Source organism: Colius striatus, chromosome 12, assembly GCF_028858725.1.
Source record: "Colius striatus isolate bColStr4 chromosome 12, bColStr4.1.hap1, whole genome shotgun sequence".
Taxonomy (NCBI): Eukaryota; Metazoa; Chordata; class Aves; order Coliiformes; family Coliidae; genus Colius; species Colius striatus.
Window position 1 is genome coordinate 16,422,117 of NC_084770.1, and position 24,684 is coordinate 16,446,800.

The 24,684-nt window shown below is 43.3% G+C and overlaps 1 protein-coding gene across 9 annotated transcripts in view; it reads right to left on the reverse strand.

The window, feature by feature from the left end:
- Positions 1-24,684, reverse strand: part of LOC104563421 (calcium-activated potassium channel subunit beta-2) — a 146,585-nt gene that overhangs the window by 8,472 nt on the left and 113,429 nt on the right. For 4 of the 9 annotated variants that reach the window (XM_062005589.1, XM_062005587.1, XM_010209875.2 and 1 more), the window contains 3 exons: positions 9,410-9,520; positions 2,874-3,044; positions 226-421 (listed from right to left, as the gene is read on the reverse strand). In XM_062005589.1, the coding sequence (XP_061861573.1) occupies positions 226-421; positions 2,874-3,044; positions 9,410-9,520 (478 nt within the window). Of the gene's footprint in view, positions 1-225; positions 422-2,873; positions 3,045-3,914; positions 4,069-9,409; positions 9,521-24,684 lie in introns of those variants that run through there. The other 5 variants (XM_062005595.1, XM_062005592.1, XM_062005588.1 and 2 more) reach the window with 4 other exon arrangements.

Consider the following 24,684-nt stretch of genomic DNA (forward strand, 5'->3'; position numbering starts at 1 on the left):
TCTGTGTGGGATGAGCTGCACCCTCTGCGTGGGGTGCAGGTGGGAAACTTCCCCTGCAGAGATGTGAGCCCAGTCTGTGCACTGATTTCTGCTTTATCTGCTCTGTGTTTACCAGTGAAATAGGAGCTGGAAGCCTTATATTTCTTTAAAGGTTGGAATGAGGATAACAAGGTGAGCAGCCCTCCAGAAACCCATTTAGGAAGAAGTTTTATTCTGTGCTCCTACCTCAGAATTAATTTTCATTGTTTCCTCAGTGTGATAGAGAAGAAGCTTCTGGCCAGAAGAGGTGAGATTAACGTACACCTGGAGGCAGGGGTACTGAGAGATTTTCCAGCAGTCTGGACCGCAGCTAAATGAGCAGTTGAAGGTTTCTGTGATGGATGCATTGAGAAGCGAGCACTGAGCTTCTTCTGTCCAGACACTAAGTAAGAAAAAAAGAGACATTAGAGCATGGCAAGAATGGGCAATAAGCACTAAATGCAGCTCAAGTTTTCCATCAGGGATATACCAGGGGGCATCTTGTAGGAGATGACTGATACATGTTGCAGGGCTTTGATCAAAGGCTGGACTTTCTCATGTCACACATCACAGGGAGTGTATTGTTCTGTAGGACGCAAAGTTTATGCTTTGGGCACAGAAACACGTGATTCACTTGACTATCTGTGTATAAACAGGTGATTGCAACTTTTAGTCTGGAGAAGATGTGTTTAAAACCGAAGGGAATGGCAGAGAGAGAATACTGAGCAGCCTGCTCCCGAGAGGGCAGAGCACACACAGTGGACCAAGCACCCTGGACCAAGACTTGACGGTTAACCATCAAGTCCAGTTCAATTAAAAGCGAAGGCTGGGAGAACAGCTCTGAATTACCAGGGCGTGTATGTTCATATGCATAGAGATGCAGTAGCACACAAGTGTTACCCCATGCTGCTCTACCTGTGGAAAGGCTCTTTCTAGTGGCAGCTCGTTCAGTTTTCCGTAAGCTAAGTCAGAGGTTGTAATCTTCCTGGAGGATTTCAGCTTATCTCCAATTCACCAGAGGCTAAAATGAATGATGGAGCCTGGGTGTGCACTGGCAATGTCACCCTGAGTTTCTTGCATGTGTTTAAAAATCTATGCCTGTATTTCCTTAGGCATGAGAGCAATGGGAAGGGCACACTGCAGGCTCTATGAGAAGCCCTTCACAGGCTGTGGGAAGGTTTCTCCCCTCTCAGAGCACCCCTGTTTCTCCCCTCAGCTCACACCCAGCATGGCTGTCCGGCCCTGCATCATGAATGGGCTGAGGGGCTGCTTGTCCTTTGCCGATCCTACAAAGGGATTTATGTGGTGACAGTAAAGATTTCTGACTAATTCTCATGGTGTTTTACTTTGGCAGTAATTCTACTTCTAAACTCCATTTTACATTTATATTAAACTATACTATGATTTCTGTGGGGAAATCAAATGAAAGGATATTATTTTTCCCCTCCCAGGCAGTATTTTGTTGGAGGAGTATTACTGTCTATAAAGGAGAATAGCCCCTAAGGAGATGTGGCTGTGTGAAGAGAAGTGACAGCAGACTCCTGGGTTGTCTTCTCCTCACTTCTGACTAATAAAGTAGCACCTACATACAATGGACAGATGAAGATGAAATATTTGATACTTTATAGGTGCTTTGATAGCTTCTGGCAATTTTTCACATAGTTTGTAATATAAATCATCCCTTTCCACATGAGCAATTTTGACCTTAGCAGACTCTGCAGTTGACCCTGATGTTGCTGAAAGGTCTGGGAGAGCAATTTGGAAAAGCAAATGCTCTCAGATACTTATAAGGTCTTGATCTCTGTTTTAAAAATCTAAACTTTCCCTGGATTTAAAAAGGGACAAATACCTTTATCACACAAATAAGGTGCTTAAAACCAGTACAGTTCATCCTCAGGCATCGCTACTTTTTCCTTTTCATTACAGGATCAGGAAGGACTATTTTCCTGCAGATGCACTAATAAACTGAGGATGTGTGTATCAGTTAACTGTAGGCACCTCTTATACATGTCAAAAGAAGCCTGGGGTGGATAAGCCAAAATGTGCCAAGTATTGGCCGCTCCCTCATGGTGGTTTTGGGCATGACAGACAAATGTTTTGATCATCAGTTGCATATTTTTCATTCTCCTAAGTCCACTGATCAGGGAAGAAAAAAAACACTGCTGACAGTCTTATTACAGTCTGAGTTGGATTTTAAATAGGGCTGGTGCTTGACAACTGATTTCAAATGCTGCTAATGAATCATAGGCCAAACTTTCTGCTCCATGACAGAGAAAGAAGCCAGAGAAGTCCTCAGAAAAATTAAGTGCAGTACAGTAATGATGAAAGATGATCTTTCACTTTCAGCAAATTGCTGTATTTCAGAAGGGTTTCACTTGTTATAATGAAAGTAATAGCCTACATGGAAAACTATGTATTACAAGCAGCTTGATTTCTTTTGCAAATGAATTCTCCATTCATTTGAAAGTGCATTGTTTCTCGAGGGTACTAAATGTTTTTGTTGTTTCCTCCCGAGTGTGGGCTTTGCAGCAACAGCCCTTGAGAGGCTTGTAGGCTTCAGCACACTGCTGACCAGCTGATGCAGATACTATACCAGCATTAAACTCTGGCAAGTCTAAAGCCAGTGGATCAAGATTTTGTCAAACAGAGATCTAATTCTTCCCTCACTGATGCTGGTATTACTCAATTTGCTGTCCCTGTAGCTATGGCTGGTTTCTACTGGGCTAAGGAAATGCAGAATCAAGCTTATGTTGACCAAAGACAAAATGATAAAACTTTAATAAAAACAATCAAAAGAATAAGCCATGTGACATCAGTTGGAGAGTGTGAGATCAGAGCAACCATCACAAAATTACCTTTGCATGTAAGATCGCAGCAAGGTGATTCCCAGGAGAAAGTACATCATGATAGAGCACACCATCATGGCCAGCCCGAGGAGTATGGCCCGATCTTCTCCAGCTTTGAGGGCTGTGACTGTTTTCCTTTTGTCCAGTAGATCATGATCCCTGATTTTTTGGTAAATATTTCTGAGGTTGAAAATAATACATTCTTATGTGAAGTTCATATTTAATAAATGAAGCCTCTACAGGGTGGGTAGTGCCACCTGCATACCCATCTCGTGGGAGAGAAAGGCTTAAGGGTCCTCAGGTGTCCTTTTTCATGAGATTCACTCTGACCTGGTGGAAACTTATTCATCTCCAAAATAAATTACAGCCATTTCTCAAAGGGTAAAAACCTCTCATAGCAAACATAAAGATTAGATACTTGTGCCAGCTCAGTAAATCCTTCTTTGGAACATCTTCCTTAGCCCAACTGAATTGCACTGTAGGTGAATTTGACCTATCAATGCCATCTTATGCCACTAGAAGATGTTCAGACATATGATGTGTCTTCAGCTGAATATGGTAACAGTGTTTATTTTACCACATGTAGAAAATACCCTGAAGAAAGTAAAATTATCTGAAAGGACCATGTTCTATTTTGATTCCCAGGCCAGTGGTTTGGGTGATTTTCTGCCTTAAGCATGACTCAAAGCCCATGAAACACTAATGGGGATTTGGCAATTGATTTCTGTGGGTTTTTTTGGGTTTTTTTTTAATTGGGAGCTTATTTACTTTATTTATAAAATAGCTTTCAGGAAGCCCAGTACTCATTACAGTGAAAATTCTCACATAAAGTTATCCACCAGAGCTATTTGCTCTGGGATTAAAAAAAAAAGCTACAACAAACCATTCCCCCTTCAGCTGAGAGTCCTTTGCATTTTCTAACCATAAGTCCTTCTTTCATCTCTGAGCCTTTGATGATTCAATGGGTCATGAGGACATGGTAAAGAAGGAAATATTTGAGTACATTTCAAACACACTCAAACTTTGTGGGTTTAAAATGTACTTACAGACCTGAGGCTGGTCAAAAACCTCCTGTGTTTTCTGTTATGGTTCTTTTGAGTCATCCAGGCAGCACCTGAAGCGTGTGAACCGCACACCTCTGAGCCCTGGCACCACCATAACATGGCCATAGTAGTACACGTGGAAGAAGTTCCTCTTCTACTGTCTGAAAAATGGCAGGTGAGCAACATCATCACTTTGGGCTCTAGCAAAGGCACCACTCATTTAAGCTGAAACCACCAAATTCCACTCAACCTTGGAAAAAAGCACTTTGTCAGACCAAGCGTATTCCTTATATTCACTAATAGACAAAGAAATAGAGTTAAGACAGATGTAAAATCAAACACAAACACAGTAGAAACAGGAAAACGAGTTTAATCATAAACTCTCTGAAAATGGAATTTGATTTGTATTTAGATGATAAGTCATAGTCAGGAAAAGCACATAAGATGTGGGGTTTTATAGGAAAAATATGGCTTAGATGGAACTACAGTAAGTCTCCCATACCTAAGACCCTTTGAATTTTCTTCATCCAACTCTAATCTACATCTTTAGATGTCCATAGTTTCTCTTCCAAACCATCCTTTAAAGCTTGTCATTGTTTTCCTAGTTGGGAATGAAATGGTAATTCAGTCTGCCAAAATTTTCTCTGGTGTTGGGGAGAAAAAACCATATTGTGAACTGACAGATGCAATGGCCTTCAGAGAAGTACTGTAGAGCAATACTATGATGTTACTTTTCTCTTATTATTTATCAAACTGTATTTAACTCTGAGAGCTGCTGTTAGGATTTGCATTGCTCCCGAATGGAAGCAGGCAGGAAGGCAGACGTTGTCATGCAGTTCCAGCACATTAACCAATCACACAGCATAACTTATGTCAGTGCGTAGACACACACAGCACAATCGCTCACTAATGTCATCAGAGCAGCTAGGACATAAAAAGGGTACAAATGGACTATTTAAAAACAAATAGCTAATTAGAGAGTGGTTACAAATACTTCCCATGTGGCCTTGAGACAGGAAATGTGCAATGAGAGGTAAAAAAAGAGGATGGACCGAAGGCTTTGTTGTAGAAACCATCTATCTGGCAGGTGACTGGCAGAGGGGATGGTGTGTGGTGACTGCCTGCCAGGCACATCTCCTGTGCTCGCCTGCCACAGGAAACAAAGCTAAATAAAGCTCTGACTTGAGGGTCATGCTCGGAGCAGGCATTGGGTTGCTCTTTTGTAAATATTTGTTATTCAGAGTCCCAAACAACAGAAAAGTGGTAGTCTGATGCACCTTACAAAGGGTTTTTCTCTTGAATCCCTGCCAGCAGTCAGTCTGGTGACACATGCTGAGGCGTGTGGTGGCGAGGCCCACATCAGTGCCTGGCACACCGCTCCTGACGTGGCCCAGGAGACATGCTGAGCATCCCTCCCTCCCCCTCCTCCCCACTCAGGCCTGTGCCAGGGAGGTGACAATTTTCCCTGTATGATACTGGGAACATATACTATTACCAGCCTTCACATTTGAGCCCCTGGTTTTCAGGGAACATGGATATTTTGCCACTATCAGAGCAGTGTCAGCATCAGTGGCGACCTCCGCATGCGCAGGTGTAGCTTCACAGGGACAATTTTGTGCACATGTGAACTTTTGGCACAGCCCAGGGACCTTTTTCTGCTTGGTGAGCTGGAAGAGTGTTGTGCTTAGCTGGCTGATTGTGGATCCTAGGGCTGCATGGACACAATTAGCTGACTGCTGCGGTGTGTTTAAGTACAGATCACTGCATCCCAGACACTACTTGACCAGGTGACTCCATCTAATACTTGTGGTAATTCCCCAGATAGAACACCAAGGGAGGCTTTTTTTAAAGAAGTCCCAGAACATGGGGTCTCTCTGCCCTGTTCAAAAACTTTTAATAGAAAGCAAGCCTCCAAGGACGAAAGGTCTTTGCTCCCCTGATCATTTCTAATCTAAAAGTTCTCCCCTGCTAAATTTCCATGCTACTTTTGCCAAATTGCTCAGAGGATACAGGCTGGCTGCTCTAACTGGGCTCAGCTGCCAGGGAGGAAATCTTGGCTGTGACTGTGCCTGCTGGGACAGAGCAGAGATTTCCCTCTTTGCATAGCAGCAGTGCAGGGATCCCTCAGCAACATGGTCAACAGCTCCTTACATGATCTCCAGAGAAAAGCTTAGGGAGGGCCTGTGTGATGAAATTAGGCAGCTCAGGTTATGTTAGCTTGAACATGAGACAGCCAAGGAGAGTTACAATGATGTTCTATGTCTCCTGTAGAGTTGTCCATATTTACTGCAGCCAAGACCTTTATTTGCTCTCATGAGGTACAAGACCTTTTAGTACTTGCTTCTGTGAAGGATGGGGCACACCAGATTTCTCTGTGCTCAGCTGGCACAGGACTGCTCTGCAGCTTCAGGGATGTGATTAATTTATTGGCATATATGAGGAATGATCCTGTATGCAAAGAGTTTGCAACCAGGCACTACCCCACAGAGTAGGAGAGGCTTCTTCTCTGTATCTTCTGCTACAGTACAACAGGTTTTATTTTGCTCCCAGATGGCTAGATCTAGAAACTCTGCAAAAAGGGTCAAGTTTTTTCACTGGAAAAAAACAAACATCTGCAATTGCTTGTTTGGGAGTGTTTTGTTTTTTGAGGGGTGTTTTTTTGTCTGTTTGTTTGTTGCTTTTTGTGTTTTTTTCAAATAAAGACAAATTACCTGCCCTCAAGCTCCGTCCCTTGCAGTTGTACCATGGTGCAGCACTGAGGGAGATGACGCCTCCTTCAGCACTGTGCAGTCATGGGGCTTGTCAGACGAGGATACCTGTCTGCCTGAATTATGCAGTGACCTTGAATTCACATTCACATCTCTGATACCACAGCTGTTATACAGATGTCACTCAAATTACTTCATGTTGAGGTGTTTACTGATATCAGAAATCCTTGAATGTAAGAGTAAGAAAACCCTCCTGTGTCTTACTGCAGAATTCCCAGTGCTCAGAGACTTTTCTGCTCAGAAGCCAATTTCTTCACATTTTTCTTTACAGTGATATTTAACTGCATTGGCTTTTGTTATTAGAGGTATGGCAACAGGAAATCTCTCTGAAGCTCACAAAAGTCTCAGGGATAGCTGTACAAAGATTCCTAGTGAGAGGACACATTTTGTTCAGTCAAGTACTTCCTTCTTCCCCACCAAACTGAATCAAACCAAAGCAGAACTTTGATTTTCCAAGGTTACAATGCTGTGGAAAACCTAATTGACAGCTGAGAAAGAGTGAAGGCTTGACTAGGTTTCTGAAGCAGAAAAAGTGGCAGTTGGGAACAGTGGATATGGAAACCAGCAATGAAATACACATCTATTGGGCTTGATCCTGCAAAATGAGATGCCTGAGAGATACCTCTACTCAGGAAGAGGTGATTCCTCCATACCAAATGACTCATCACTGCATAGGTTGTTATTATTATGATCCAATCCCTCAAATGTCTGTGTTTGTATCGTGTTAGGTGGCAAGTTTGCTGCTCCACGTGACAATCTTCCTGTCTGAAGTTTAAAGAACAGAAAATGCTACGAAAGGGTCATTTAGGGGAAGCCATTTCTCTAAAATGCACTGCCTGTTTGAGATAGTGATGCTGCTGGTGACATTACACATGTTAAAATCACTGCAAGACACTGGAGGATGAGTTTCTCCCACCAGCAACACTTGCTCTGTGTTCACACCTCTTTTCTGCAGCCTGGAGGCTGCAATCAGCACTGTCCTATTTCTACTTTCTCATCCTCCCTTTCCCTCCTGCATTTTATTAATCACTCATGGGGTATGAACAGTTCCTTCTGTATGGCTCTACAGGACCTCCCGGGAAATAAACCCACACAGAAGGCACCTGAATTTACCTCGGCTGGTGTGTAAGTGTGGAGATACTGCTCCCTATCTCCCTACTTGTGCAGGCAGGCAGGGCTGAGCTCTGCCCAGGGTTTAAGCTGGCCAGACACTAGTAAGCCTTGATTAGCACAGTGCTCAGCCCAAGTTAATCAGTCTCACTGGAAGGCATTGTGTGAGTTGAAGGCTGTGCTTATCAGGAGCACATGGCTTCCAGCCAGCCCAACATGTGGACAGATATCTCCTCCAAGTGTCTAACCTTGGACCATCCTGTCCATGACACTGTTTTAATGCAGAAGAATATTAGCCTGGGGAAAATTCAATTAAAGAGGAGACTTGCAGAAGTACATGAGGCCTTTAGATAACCAGCTCCAATCAAAAGTCCATAGACTCCTTCTGCCAAGCTGGCCTTTGGCTTCAAAATATCTGTTTGGGATTGGATTATCAAAAGAGCTCAACACCTATGTAGGCTCTGTAGAAAAGTTCAGCAAATGGGCCAATTCTCCAAAGAAAGTCAGTGTACCTGAGGGCAGCTTTGCTGCCTGAACTCATGAGCATATTTTCTCAAGCAGATGCAAACAGTAATGTCTCATTAGAATAACTGAAGAGTGTGCTTTGCTAATTGGCACTGTAGATACATTGACCTCAGTTTTTGTTTCACTGAAGTCTGATTTTTTTGTAGTTATATTTAATAGTGACTGTAAGGGAAGTTGAAGGTGAGGAAGGAAGGAGGGGAAGGGGGAAAAAAGGGAAATGTGCCCAGTTGTGACAAAATACGTTTTGGAAGGATGAGTCTGAGCATTACTGACAAATGTTCTTTCATCAGTGACATTTAACGTCTCTCATTCCCAATTGAGGGCTGCCTTTGTCTGCAGATTTAAAACCTCTCCTTCCCTTTCCTTCTCTTCTGTGTAATTCCCTGCTCCCCTGGGACAGACAGTAACTCATTTATTCCTGTCTCCTTCAGCCCATTCCCTCCAGCAACACCATTTAAGTAGGCTGATGTACTACCAGCTCCCTTTTAAGCTGCTTGTCATCCCCCAGCTATGGTGTAATGTGTTGTGTGCAGGCTCACCCTCACACACGCGTGCATATAAATGGAAAATATCTCTAACAGCTGGATGCATCATCCAGATGTGTAAAGGCTACGTAGAGCAATGATTTGGCTTGAGGAGAGTAAGCACTGTGCGTGTGTGTTTTCTGAAGCAGAGTGTGGGAGGGATGTTGGTTGATGTTTGGAGGCAGGACACCTGCAAGAGGCATAAAGGCTTCACAGGAGTTGAAGCTGAGGCTGAAACCCTGGGGCTGGGGATTAGTGTGCTTTAAAATGTGCAACGTGCGTGTGCTGACCTCAGAGATGGTCACGGTGTGCTGCTGACGTCCTGGGAACAAGGAAGACTTTGGCCATGGCTCTGGCATTGTCCCTCCACTCTGTTTTGGCTCGGCATGTTAACCCCAGCACTCCTCGGCTGGTCCTCTCGGTGGTGGAGCAGTAGCCGGGGTGAGGTGAGGGGCAAGGGGCAGACACCCTGTGCATCCCTCCTGCTTCTCTAGTGCTGGCACTGGAGAGAAGCTACAGGCCACATTCCTAAAGATTCAAACCCGTAAGAGACAATCAGCACAGATGCCGTTTACCTTTTCTCATCGTGTCTGTAAGATGTAGAGCTCCGGCCACTGGTCCAAATAAACATTTTAGAGGGTTGCCCAGTGTTGGCTCTGCTCGCTGCAGTGGGACGATGGAAGGACCTGGGGGAAGAGGGATAATTTTTGTCACTGCCCATCCAATGTGGCAGACCTTGTTATATCCAAATCCCTCATGGCCATGCCCAGTGTGCTCTGAAGATGGACCGCTTGTTAACTCAAGGTGAGATGTAACAGTGGGGAAGACAGATCAGCTTGTAGGAATGAAGGATAAATTCCATTAACATCACTGGTAAAATGTGATCCTGGCCAATCAGGCTTAGCTATGCTCCACCCTGCAAAGGATTTGCAGCATGGACAAGAAACCATCAGGAGTTTAAGAAAAGGTAATAGCTGCATCCAATGTCTTTATGGCAGTATCTTTGGAGGACAAAGTAGGTATTATTTAAGCACATACACATTCATTACAGTCTTTTAGTTGTACTGCAGCTCTCAGTAAGGTGAGACTCTCAAGGAAGGTGTTTGAATGAGGCACAAGTGTGAAATGCAAATGTGGCATTTTGTGGAAATGTAACTGGTGTGATAAAGACACATTTTCCAACAGAGAAATTACAGTTCCAAGGCCATTTGGCCAGACCAGTTAGATTTCTGCCCAAGGGCTTTGCTTCACAGGAGGGTATGAGATCTCCTGCCTTTTTTCAGGGTCTTCTGAAGAGGGGAAGTCTGATGGGTTTCATTTTAAGGACTGAATTTGAACTCTACTGTAATTAGATCTCATAGAATCAGACTTGAAGGGATCTCAAGAAGTGTTGCTGCTCTCCAACCCTAATCCAACACACATTCACTATATCTATGTCATTCCCAGAAAATTTTGATTACCCTAGATGAGCTAAATGTGAACCAACCCTCTTTCCAGATGATAGCTTCACTGCCAGGTCAGAAGCACAGGCTGTATTTGACCTGCCAGTGAGGCTTCAGACCCTCTTTGTAGCTCCTCCTAATCTGCTCATCATTTTAGTGACGTTCAGTTAAAATATTGATCTCTGAGAACTGGGTCCTTCCTGGTGAGGGCTGTATTTTGTATTGTTTCATGGAATAGTACTTTATACTTTTACTGCATTCAGAGAAATGTTTAAGAAAAAAAACCCCAAATACTCCAAATACTTTAACACTGATATTTTTCATACACAATCTTTAGTTCACTGAAAAATAAACCTGAATGTTGATGCTGTCAGCAGAGAAGGCACATGAATTTCTCAATACTCCTCATCTGAATAAGTCTGTAATGTCACTATCTACATAAACATGCAAAGGGCTAATTTCAATATTTGCATAGTGATGAACCTAGGAGAATACTTAAATCCTGTGGAGGTGGCTGCAGGGGAAGATTGACATGGAAGGGAGCCAAAACCCATCCATAGGCAGACAGGCTGATGGGCTCTCCATCTGGAGACAGCCCAGAGTCCCATCACGGGGTCCATGGTGCACATCCAGGCCCAACTCTCACCCTGGCTGGGAAGCTGGCTGGGCAAACTGGCCAAACTGGTGATCCTGTCACCTCCTCTCTGCTGGAATCCTGCTGCCACTCTCAGAGATGCTGGCTCAGGACTGGGACCTTGCTTGAAATAAGACAATGTAGATGATGAAGCTTTTGTGCTGCATTCATATATAGCAAACAGGACATGAAACAGTGCTAAAGCAAGGAGGCAGAAGGAAGGGAATCTCCCCCAGCCTTTCCCTCAGTCTGTGGTTATCACTACAGCTTGAGAGGCAAAAAAAAGACTTTTCTTTCCTTACAATCACTGTAGTGAAGTATTGGGGGGTAAAGAGCAAGATGAGGTGCTTCCAGCAATAACTAGTTTAGATGGTTAAATAGCATCTGTTAAATAACATACACTGACTAAGAAATGTTTTTATAGTGATATTGGCCAAAAGTTTGGGCTGCAGGACACTGGGTCCTCACTGTAGTATATAAGATTGCACCCACACTACCTCAGTCAGCACAAGAGTGACTGTGTTTCTACACTGAGCAATGCAGGAGGGCTCAGAGAAGTTATCCAAGAGCCTGGAGGCCACATTGGATATTGGACTGAGACCTATCCCAGGCTGAGTCACTTAGTGCTGAAAATAAAATGATGTATTTGTTATTGCACCTTTTAGGATGTCACACATGAGCTGTATGACAAGAAAGGCTGTCTGTCTGTGCTGCCACAGCCTGAGTGGTCACAGAGCCATCAGGAGATGGTGGTAAATGCTGTTAGAGAACCTGTTCTTCATTAAGGAAAACTTGGGCGTGTATTAGGGTTGACAAGCAGCTTCTGCCACCTGTCTGAATCTACAGAGACACTTGGGCAGGGGAGTAGATTTACAAGCTGCAGAGCACATTGTAGGAGCACTGTCAAGGTGAGAACTGAGAGAGAGAGGTCTGTCCCATGGAGGGGGTGCCAGAGGACAAAAAGGGGTGTCTATCTTCCCACCAAAGTCAGGGAAATTTCAGACTTCCTTATAGTGCCAGTGCCCTGGAGTAGTCCATATGTGATGGCATTAATGCTGCTTGCTTCATTAGTTGGGTGATGCAAGCCAGCCATCACTATTTAACACACAATTGCACACCTAATTTTGTGTAAAATTGTAACACTGATGACATCACAGCAGTCAGTCCAGAGGTCAGATATATGCAGCTAAAGTCCATAGTTTCTTTAAATGGAGGATAGTTGTAAGGTAAGAACCTTTTGCAGAGCAGTAACAATGCAAACTCCCCAAGAGTTCCTTTGAAGGCCTTTGCAGGACTTGTAGCCTGAGATAGTTGCAACCTACATGACCATGTCAGAAAATCTGACAAGGTTTCCACTCTTTTCAGCAATTTCAAGATGAAGACTTAAGATAGTTCTCACAAGATTAGAACTATTCTGTCTCGTCCTGAGGAGTGTCAACGCATTCACCCAGCAGTAACCACCCGAGAGAGGACTGCAAGGTAAAGAAAAGTGCTTGGGCAGCATTTGCTTCAAATTGCTCCAAAAAAAGATGTAGTCCTGAGGATGAGTCCTGGGAACTGTGTTACAGGCTCTATTCTCAGTAGAGCCTATAACAATGGAGTTACCATTTTATTATTCAAGGATTCTACAGGCTCTATTGTCCTCACTCTCTCCCTGTTCTGGCTGCTTTCCTTCCTCTGGCTTTGGTTTGTGTCACAATTGGTATGAAGTGTTCCTTACCTCTAGGCCACCACATCTGTGAACAGCCAAAGAGAAATATTGCAGACCACATTTTTAGATGGAAAGATGGGGTTTATCTATATGTTTATTTGTAATTGCCCCTGTCTATGTTTATGTTAACCACAAAGTTTCTGAGACCTTGGAGAACCATTTATGGCACCAAACTAATGAGCTTTTCTCCCCTTATGGCAATTCACTTCCTAGGCAATGTGGCCACAGTAAAAAGGGAAGCATTTGTATTAATTTTGCCTCATAAAAGGCACCCTGAGTCATCAAAAACCAACAAAAGCTAAACATTCATCTAAAGATATAATCACTGACCTCTTAAGCTTTGTCTGAGTACACCCGAATTCTGCACTATCTGCTGCCAAATGCTCTGGATGCTTCATCTCACTATTCCCCAGCTAAAGGATTCATTTAAACCCTGAGGCAGTTCTCTGTGAGACCTGAGGTTTTCCTACTAGTCCACATGTTAACTCTCTCTGTGTCACAACACGGCAGTCAGTATTAGCTCTTGGACTGCCAGGGCAGCTGCTGTTGAGTGAGAGGAGATATTTGGCTGGGGAGAATTTTTTTGGGGTGGTCTCACCCCCTAGTGCCCATAGGAAGAGGCTGAAAGCAGGCATCAAAGGCAACCTGCAAGGAGACAGTGGTTCACTTTGAGGTGAATTTAATGAATATGGACAGTTAGACTTCATGCCCTGATAGTTCTTACTCGCTCTTATGTCTGACGATAGTGTGTTTTCCTACAACTTTCCTAAGCCATAAAATGGATTGTGTGATGAAAATGGAGAATGAATAAAATGGCCTGTTGAACTTCTGATGTAAAGCATAACCTGATTGCCAGATGGTCTGGCATTCAGGTGCCTCAGTGTGTGGAAGAGCTTCCCAGGCAGAATGGTGGAGGTTGCTACTATATTAAGATGCTTCTGCCTGATTCAGGAGATGATCTGGGGAGTTTTCTAGTCCTGATATTGAAAGAGTGTAAGAGCTACACCCAGGACTAAAACCAATACCTGAAATATTTGACTCTCAAATATGGCTCATAGAACTTTGAAGGTGGGGATAGAAGTAAATCTACACCAGGGAGAGGGTGAGGAGAAACCCAATTGGGTGGTAAAAATTAAGCAGACATCTGCCTGAGGTATTTGATTGAGACCCACTGCGGCCATGGTCATAGTGTGGCACAAAAGCCCTGATATTCATGTGCCAAGGGAGGTCTCTCACGCCAGCACTGAAGATGCAAAGCAGAAACCAGGTGAACACCTTACTGGCAATTCACATCTTCTGACACAATTCAGAGGGCAATATTTCTTGTGTAGTCAAAATCTTTCTACCTGAGCATAGCATCTACTTGCCCTAATGCCACTTGTCTGCAGCCATAGCAGAAGAACAGCAAGCACAGACCAAGGACAGCAGCAATAAGGTAGCTTGTAAGAGAAATGTATTTGCATTAGTAGAAGATAGCTACCACTTAGGGAACATTTAGGGAACATGCTCTGGAAGCAGCAACATTAAACTGGGAGGTAGCAACAGCTGTATTAAATGTTCTGCTTGGTGTCTGGACTTGGCTGTACTGGGAGGTAATGGGAACGGTGCAGGACAGTGTGACACCAATAACTGTTCTCATCGGAGCATTTCCAGAGCTCAAGCTGCACCAGCTGACTAAACTGACTGGCAGGTGACCTTGAATTTAGGGTTCCTCATTAAGGCAAGGGAAAAATGGACAGTGGGCAGTTGGTGTTAATGTACTGAAGAATTTAGGAAGACTGATGGCTAATAATGCTTCATTAATGAATTTTTCTCTACTTCAGCCCCTTTTCCCAAATCTCCCCAGAGCTCAGGGCTGAGCCTTCTGTCTTGTTTTTGAGTTGAATGAGGGAAATACCCTGGATCTGGGGTGGTTTTGCTGAGCCAGAGGAGGAGAACAACTGATGGTGACAACTGAAGCCATCAGCTGAGGATGCAGCTTAGCTGTGTGAAGAACACAGTGGCATTTGAGTTTGTTTTCAAAGGTAAAATGTATTTTAATGTCAAGTCTTTCTTTATGATTGTTAATTCCTTCTCCCTAATACATACAGAATTAAGGGAGATATTCAGAACATGCAGTATGTTCCCACCTCAAAATTAAGTATTCCAAAGTAGCTTCTAAATCTTCCAGGTTCCCATCTCATGATGTTTTTCTTTTTTTTTTTTCTCTCCAGTGCTGCCTTTCTGTGGTTTGAAAACATTTTCAAGCCTTGCCTTTTCATGGTGCCTTTCAGCCCCAGGCTTCCCTTTCCCAAGAGCTACCTTCCTAGTACAAGGCTAAGTAGCCCACAGGGCTGTAAGCTTTACAGTCTTTACTCTTCCTGATCTTTTTAACTTCTTTATCCACTTTCTTTTTTGCCCCAGTGCTTCTTGCAATACATTACTACACCTATGATGACTTGCTTCACTCACCTTGGCCACATTATGTCTGTCTTAATTATTCTGATTTAGTTGATTGAAACATTAACTTTTTGAAACAATTCATGTGCCAGGACAGGTACAGAGGAGGGAGCGACCCTCTGTCATCATAAGGGAGTTCCAGCTTCTCCTATTTGGAGCAGTCTGACACTATGGCTTCAGCTTCCTCATCTGTACAAGGGATGTATTAGTCCCACCACTGTAGCCTGCAGAGCATCCAGTGAAGAACCAGTCTTTATTTCCATCCTTGTGTTTTGGTGCTGGTGAGTTTGCAGTCCAAGCACGAGGCAATGACTCTCTTGGTACGTTGCAGTCACTGAGGATCAACATTTGTGGAGAACAGCTGAGGATAATTGTCTCCTTTGCCTGTCAGGACTCTGCAAACATTTTTAGCTTTCTGGATAGAATTTGAATTTACGTAGCAAGTGACACATTGGACAAGCACTATATTCATCATCTCAGCTGCTCACTGGCTTCGGGGAAGGGCACAAATTGCCTGTAAAATGGACTGGATTTGGGAGAGGGTGCAGCAGTGGCAAGTGCTGGGTCACTCCCTTGCAAAATCCTCCTTGTCCATTGAGCTAAGAGAGTTTTATGGGGAGATCTGCTCTGCCAAAGACCAGGTAGCATTACACTGATGTGGAAGGATCCTGGGAGGTGAGAATGAAGGCAGTGAAAGTGCTGCACTACCTCACCCCATCCACTCCTTTAAATCTTAGCATAATTCTCTGTAATTGCAGAGAGTTATATCACCCTGCGTGCTGCACTAAACCAGAAGAGCTAGACGGCCCTTGACAAGGCTGAGTGTCTAAGAGTATATAGGTGGCAATGAAGAGGCTGCTCTATGTCTTGTGATCATGCCATGATAGATCCAGTGGGAAAAGGAGAGAGGATGAGAGAAAGAAGATAGAGGCTCAAGGCTGCACTGCTCCTCCACTGCTAGAGCTGAGAGGTGTTTTCAGGTCTAGTTCCATGTTGAAACCAGCATCTTTGGTGGTCATCCAAAGGGAATGAGCTCAGCTGAGATTTTGTGGCTACCCACTTGACCAGATCTTAGAGGAGAATTTTTTAAATAGTAAAAAGACTATTGTTAAGAATAATTGTTTGCACAGTGGAAGTTGGACACCTCTGACTATGCTGAAGTGAGCAAGCTTCTGTTCTCAAATTCATATCTCCCTGCATCACGTTCATCTCAAGACTCTGGCATTTACACCCCAAACTGCAAAGCAAAGGGGTATTGACACTGTCATTTTACAGGTGATGGAGGCAGAGGCTGTTGAGACTTGATCAAAGTCTCCCAGGAAGTCTGTGGTGGATGTAGTGGAGAAAATAACCTACAAGATGGTGGACAACCACCTTCCACCCAGCCAGGAGATTCCTGTGTCAGAAAGCAAAGGTAGAGCCTTGTTTTGGGAAAGTGCCAAGTCTCATCCATGGGGATATCCCCTCCAGCTCTAGCTTTATGCAGCTGTGCCTCAGCTTTACACCCCTCCAGAGAAGACCCGATCTGAGTAGTACATGGCTTTTAAATATCTCTGAAGAGAGTGTTTCATTTCAGGAAAGCAGTGCTAAAACCCTGATGGAGTGTGTATGGGTGAGAGCACAGGGAGGGGAAGGGTGACATGCTGCTGGGAACAGGGAAAGCACCAGCAGCCCTTAGGGAAGGCATAAAGGAAAAGCAGATCACACGAGTGCGGTGGCTGCGGAGAGAGGTGAGGGCAGAGGAAGATAAACAGATGCAAAGCAGCACCCAGAGGAAAAACACAAAGTGCCAGGACAGATATGGCATTAGTGGTTTTTCTTCCACCTAATTCCTTGAGCGGGTCAGTCATCTTTTATCTGCTTTGAGTCAGTGCCTATGCCATCGAGAGCATCAGCCGGAACAAAGCAAAGGCAGAGGCGAGCTAAAACTACTGCCCAGCGGGAAGCCAACGCTCTGGCACTATTTATTTTTGAGTCCACATTTGGATTAGCTGTAAAGAGCTGTGTGGATAAGCAAGCAGGCAATTACAGCTGGGACGTGCTGCTCATGAATGGAAACGGCTCCAATCTGCTCAGGACATATTGAAATTCTAATTCAGTTAGATTCCTTTAGTTACAGCGCTCATCACAGACACTGAAAGAGATGGGATTAAAAAACCAAATACAACTCTTCTGCTGCCTTTCCTCTGTCTTCTCTGCTCCCCTTTCCTCCCCTCCGCAATTGTAGCTGCTCTTTGACTTTATTTTCCTGTGGCAGAGTGTAGCAGCCTGCATTTAGTCTGCTTGTTAATTTTTACAAGATCTAGCAGACTGCAGCTGGCTGGATGCGTGTACTGCTCACGGGTGGACAGGCAGTAGGAATACCAGACCACTGCTGAGGTTTCACATGCCACATCTGGCTAAAGACCATTACCCAGACACGTCTGTTAACAGTGCACAAGTACAGGTGTGTGTCACCAGCTTGCATTGCTCTCCTGGTAAGCAGGTTGGCTTACTGCTTTGTGTAGTGGTGTAAAGCTACTTTGCCATTTTGCCTTTGCACTTGGCTTGTGCAGGTACGTTAGAGAAAGGTCTGATCCAAAACAGTGGCCAAGGAAGAGGACAGGAATGCTGGATCAGCCTTTCCAGTGTGACCTGGAAATTCAAGTGTGTTATTTCACTATGTACTGGTTGAGTTTTCCTGCCTGTCAATGAATGATGTTGTGTTAAATCTGCTGGCATATGCAAGGAGCAGTTAGTTGAGATGTAAATGTCTGAGATTGCCAGATTGGAGGAATGAGAGGAAGATGAGCTTGAGTCTCCAGCTGCCTGACTGTTGTGCTTTGCTCATGATGGGTCTCTTGGACCCGATGGAGGACCTCTGAATGTAAAGGAATGTCAACAGACAGATTGTGAACAGTACTGACCATATCATCTCAGAAACCTGGTTGACAGATACTAGATAGAAATTATTTGTCCCCTTTGAACATAAGAAAAGGGCTTGACGGGGAAAGACAGAAATAGTACCTCTGTACTACTGATACTGAGGCACAGAGCTGTGAAGTAAGCACCTCTGTGACCAAAGCAAACATCCAGCTTGGATCTCATGAGCATCTTTCTTCTTTGTCTTGTTACAAATGGGTAAACTGTGCAGCACAAACACTATGCAGTGGCTCCTTATTCTTTAAGGACACAGACCTCACTCCCTGTCTCTCTCTTAGTTGAATATGATCAACTATTGGTTCAAATTCACAACCCAGGATTTTGTGCCCAAGTGCTGTAGAAAAGCAGAGATATTTTTTAGTTTAGTATTTAGTGTTTGAAGCATCCTTATTTTTTAAAATTAAATTCTTACAGAGGCAGGTGCCTATTTGCTCTTGAGTCCAAGTTGTGTGAAATATGGCTACATCTCCACAGGCCATTGAACTCATGCATGTGCTCTTGAAGATTCTTGTTTGCTTCATCCACTGACAAGGATCTCCAAGCCACATATTAGGGACAGAAACCTACTGTCTGATTGGAAAATCAATACGAAATCCTAATTCCTCCAGGGAAGGTGCATGTCCCAAAGAACATTTCCAGTATAAGAAGAAGGAAGCATTTCTAATGGATTCAAACATAGTTAGGACACAGATTAAATCCAGACTGATGAGCAAGACTGAGTGAAAGTCAGAAGCTGAGTTATGTTAAGGTAGAGTGTTGGAAAGACAGGGAACACAATATAAAAGATGCAAGAGAGGGTAGGAATGGCTGCATACTGTAGAAAAGTAGTAATGAAATCTACTAGAAGTTGTGGTATGAAGTGGATGGGAAAACTGTCAGAGTCAGTAAGTCAAATGACTACTGAGATGAAGCTGATGAACCAGTCTTAGTACAGTGCTACACCAGACTATTAAGTCCAAAATCAGTGTAAGCACTAAATCACTTGCTTTGTGGATGAGTTCAGTGCATGATACACTGGATGGTACAGATGCAGATTTAGCTTCTTTGGGAAACCAAAAGATTCAGAGCTTGTGAATCTCTTTATAGATGTGTTCTTGTAATATGCTTTTTAGCCTAAAACCAATTTTTCTTGAGAGTGAGAAAAAAAGATAATGACAAAGAACAAAAGCAAAGTCTCTCTAGGAGAGAACAGTGTATATATGCCCTCTATGCATTTTTAAACCAATGAATAGTGCCAAGTCTCTGCAGTCCTCTGAGGCCAGTGGAGCACTCTGAGTAGTGAAGGGGCCATGTCCATGAAACAAAAGCCCAATATGTTTTGCTCTCATAACTGGTCTAAAAATTAAAACAATGGTAAGAGCAGGCACAGACACTTCCATCCCTCATATGGCAATAATCTATATTAATTAAAGCAAGTGTCCAGCTTCCAACAATGTCACTGCAGTGCTATTACTTTTGAAGAGTATTGAGTTTCCAAGGAGGTGAATGTCTTTTTCTCTCTTTAATCATGATTACTTGGCTTAGTACTTGGGCTAAGCTTCTGTTTAACCAAGATAAATGGATGTTTTCAAAACCAGTGAGCTAACACTATGCATCACGTTATGACTTTCTTCTCAGATTTCTTGCCTCGTGTGCTATTTTACTCAGCTTCTAAACATAAATGACAATAAGAATAGGAAAGAGGAGCTTTGCAGGATCCCAATATGGATTACAGATCAAAAAATAAATAAATCTGGTTTTGACCCATTACTTTGTCTTACTCTGTGCTAACATTTTCTCTCCATTGACATAACACAACATTATTTCATCTTTTATTTTCCCTTTCCTGAAGCACAGGCGCCTACATCACATTTTTGCAGACACCACCAGCCTATCTGGTTAATATTTTGTTGCTCTCTATTTGGAATCTCTATTTATCATTTAAGCTTATGTGCCAATACTGTAGGTTAACATTCAGAAGAGCAGATGGGGAATTAAAAGCGAAACTTCTGTCAGTGATAATGGGACTTCCATGCTTCATTTCCTCCGGGGCCCAGCAAATGTTTTCCTTTTCAACAGTACTGGGCAAAACTGCCTTAAGGAATCAGTGATGGCAACACTGTTCTGGCTACACACTGAAATTGTTAGGATGCAGGAATAGATTTTTTAGTTGCTGGGCCATTTGTGTGACAGTTATTTTGTAGTAGCTCCTGGAAGATATCCATCTTGATACTCAAGTTCAAGTGCAAAATAGCAAGAATTTCCTTTCTAGCAAAGTCAATGAGAAGCTTGGCACTGAAGAGCTTCTTCTGTACAGGCAGGTTCACCTGACCACATGATTGCCCAGTGGTTTGGCTTTTGATGAGCAGGGCAAGCTGTAGATCCAGGAGAGCTCCTACCTCAGGTCCCTAGCTCTGCAAATCCTTTATTTCAGTAGCCATCCTGCTTCCCTCTCGTCCATCCCGTTGCTGGGGGGAACTGCAAGGGCATGCACGGGCATCTTAATCTGAGTGGGTGGCCTCCTACCCACCTCCTACAACACCTTACACAGTGGTGGATGCAGGACATGCCATGTGTCCATGTGTATGAATGTGTGAGGTCCACATGTATTGTACTCTTTGTCAGGGAAAAAGGTCTCAGTTTTCTCAAGCAGCTCTGAGCACCATCACCTTCCACAGGCTCAAGGGAAGGTAGTGGATGTGCTGGGGACCTGCACTTGCAACATGGACTTCACAAAGTGGGAAGAGTTCATCTGCTGTAGCACAAAACTCTTCACTATCAAGGAGTGACAGTCAGAAGAACATCTCTGTCTTGGGGATACTGCCAAACCAGAGACTGGGACCGATCTCTACTCTGCTGATTTTGCTCTGGGCAGCAGAGCCACCCAGTAGCTTCTGAAAGACAGGACTATCAAGATGAAGTTCACTGTCAAATGTGTGTTGAGGACATACTATAGGCCTGTCCTGAGTGCAAAAGCTTGCCCCTACTTGTGAGAGCCATTCAATTACCACAGATACTGACTGTACCATCTTACCTTCTCTGGCCTTTTTCTACAAGGTGTCCATCATTTGTCCTGCTGCCACCCACCTTCTTCCCAACAACAAAAGGCTTTTACTGAAGCATTTGATACTGTCATTAATGAAATGAAGAAATAGAAATTGAAAATCTAAACATGTGAGTTATGTCTGTATTATCTACCTTTTAGAGCAGTTTAACAATTGCCTGTCAATTTTCATCCTTTTTGATGGCTTTTTTTGAAAGCTCTCCCTGCCTCTGTCTCACCTGAGAATCCCTGAGCCTCAGTAATCATGTGAATTACATCCAAATCAAAATGCAGAAAAGCTGTGTTTTCACATTGACCTTGAAATCTTGAAGGCTATTTCCACCTCCCACAGGATACAGTGGGTGTATATCTCATTAGAAAGGTGCTTTACAGCATAACCTGTGACTGAGCAGGCTTCTAAGGTATGTTTAACCAAAAATGTGTCTCATATGTAGATATTCTCAAGATCCTGTCTTACCATTAAACACTGGTATTTGAATTGTTATATTTGGATTGTTTTTAGCAAACACATCTGTAGGAAAACTTGTTAAGGTACCAGCTAACACCCTGCAGATGACTTGAGTTGTCGCTATTGTAACAAGTGTGTTCCTCTCACTCTAATACAATCTAATGGGTAAATAAAAGCTGATCATCTTCCTCATGTGTTCAAAAGGCTTTTCTCACATTTGATGTTGATAGTAGTAACTCCACTATCAGAGAATTCTGTTACCAGTGGCTGCTGTAATATGGACTGCATCTTTACTTCATAGTGTGTAAAACTAAACTTTCACCCTCACCTGCCCTACTTCCCTTCACTGGAAATGCTCTTTTGAATTCCTCATCTGTTTTTTTTTCCCCTTCTCTTAAAGCTTATGTACAGACTTAATGAAGTCTATCACATCAGTGCTCTTTGATACGTATTTCAGAAAGACCGAGCACTTGATTCTTTTATTTACATCTATGAGGTCAGGAGCCGAGTGTAGAAGCAAGTGGAGGAGTAGGGCAATGCCACAGAACCTGTCAGCACCAGAGCAAAGGCATTTCTTCAGTTTGCTGTGGTCTCTTGGGAAATCCTAACAGCTAGACTACTGTTGGATGTCATTGAAGAAATACTCTCCCTTAAACTAGCAGGAGGTTCAGTATCTAAATATACTACCTGCTGAAATCATGCTCAAAAGCTGAAATTTGACCTTCATGCAAGCCAAAAAAGAGATTTTTTTTCAGGATCTGTGATGATGTGGAACATTTTGTCCAATAGTAGCTTTTCTATTTCTTCATACTGTTTGTATTTATTTTTACCTTTTGCCACAATGGAAATTCAAGTCCAACATTCAATCAAAGTCAAGCATTTTATCGCCTTTCCACTCAGATGCCTGAGTCAGGTGCTTAAAATGTAACATCAGCAGCACTGTGAGCAGTGAATAAAAGAAATCAACCTTTTGCACTATATCCCAGGAAAGTGTCTTTTTTCCTTTGTCCCAGTGGAGTCATTTGCTATCAGAACGTGCTACCCTCAGAAATAGTCTGCTGTTGACACTGTACAGCTGGAGCTAAGGTTGTGGGAGAGGAAGGATTGACTAGGAGACAGTATACCCAGTTCTGTTTCTGCAGGTTTTGATCCACAAAATGAATTCCTGTGGAGTATGCAAATATTGGGCATTGGCAATTGAGCAGATATCCATGTGTGGGTATTTCCTAAGCATCTGTATTTTCACTTGTATGGAAAACATGGAGCTGATCTAAGAATGCTTAATTGGGGATCTGTAACACAGTCACAGTGGTAAGCAGCACTGGAAGACAACCTGTGGATTCCAGCAGATCACATCCCCCATAGTTAAACTGAATGTCATCACACTCCATGGCTGCTGATTTTAGGTCTGCTAATTTGTAAAATGAGGTGAGGAAGATGCTGTGCTTGTGAGCAGAGCAGCTGAATTATAGGTATTTAAGCAGCACTGTAGGGATATGAATTCTGTTTATTGCACAAACCTGCCTCTATAATTAATAGAAATAGAAACATTTCCTTGTTCTGTTTTCATTAATTCAAACTAATAGCTTTAGAAGATTAAAATGGACTAGGAAGCACAGTTTTGGAAGAACAGGAGAGAACTAGAGGACTCTGCTTTTTAGCATCAGTCCAGATCTCACTCCTCAATGTGTAAGGAACAAAATTACTAACAATGCTCTGTGTGTAACAGACCATCTGTCACCCTGTAGCTGTGTTTTCTTTTTCCCTGCCTCTAGGAGAAAAGACCCAAACTACCCTAGCTGCCTGTCTGAACTGAACATTATGAAATGGATTTTAAACCCTTGAGAAACAGCCATGGTCAGTCCAAAGCCTGCTTAGACCCTAGCAGCTGCCAAGTACCAATGCTGGCACCTTCAATGAAAACTGGCTTCAGGGTTTACTTAACAAGCTGCAAATGTTCTGAACAGATAGGTGGGAGTTTTACAGGCCTTTCCCCTTCTCTTAAGAGGTGTAAACTTATCAAGATTTAAAATTGTGCTATATTTATCTCAGTAGCATAGTATGACACCGCTGCCACAGAAGCACTGGTGATGCTTTATCATGGTAGAGAGGAGGGTACTGCATGAAGCAGAGCTGATGCAAGCACTGGCTCAGCCATGGCTGGCAACAACCAAAATACAGCACAGGCTTCAATCTGGGTCTTATTTCATTATTTTGGACGCTTTGGGGACTAGAAGCAAGGAATGTCCAGAAAGGAGTATGAAAACCAGACGGCTACATAAGGGGTTGTGACCTTCACCTCTCCTAGTGGAAAGCTTTGCCCCAGCCTCGGCCCTCTTGGGATCAGAGGCACAGGAATAGGTATGTCAAAGATGACTTATTTTCCCAGTGATTCATTGAAAAAAAATTAATCTTAATAGTTTTCTAACATGAAGCATGTGCTGACCACTGAACCGGTCTGGCTAAGGAGAACCCTTTATTGATACCACTCCTTAGCCAAATGTAATGCAATTAAACGATTGGATTTCATTATGTATATTGACATGGTGTCAGTGACAATTTCCATTCTCCCTATTATTTCTATAAATAAAGCCATCTGACATAATTAGAAAATATGCACGTGTTAAGACCTCCATTAATTCTTCCCCATATTAATCTAAGAGCTGGGCAGATGTTTATTAATACCTTGTTACACTGTGCTCATCAGCTGTTACCCAGAATAGAAAGGCTGAGACCTGATCTCACACTGAAGGTTAAATAAGAGCAGAGTTGGCTAAACCCTGCCTCCTAGTTTACTTTTTGGCAAGATCTTGTTTGGTTTTTTTACCAAAATGCTTTTTAAACTTTAACTTCTCGCACTGTCTCTTGCCCCACTGTCCTTTGGACCACATCCGAAGCTCAGTGGTGTTCCCCTCTCTCTCGCTCCCTCCAGTGTTGATTTCAGCAGTCCTTCAGCTGCATCCTGATGTTTGGTTTGATTACAGTGGAACTGAATTACATCAGCCTGTGACCTGGCTTCTGCTTCTGCTTCTCCCTCCTGGCATGTATTTAAGGAGCAGTGGTGCTGAGTGAAAGCCCAGGTCTGCCTCATTCAGTGCAGGGGAGTTGTTGATGGGCCTCTGGGGATGGATCAGGTATGGATGGATCCACACCGAGAGGAGTACTATGAGCAGTCTGTGGGACCTCATGAACTCTCCTGACATCGTGTGGT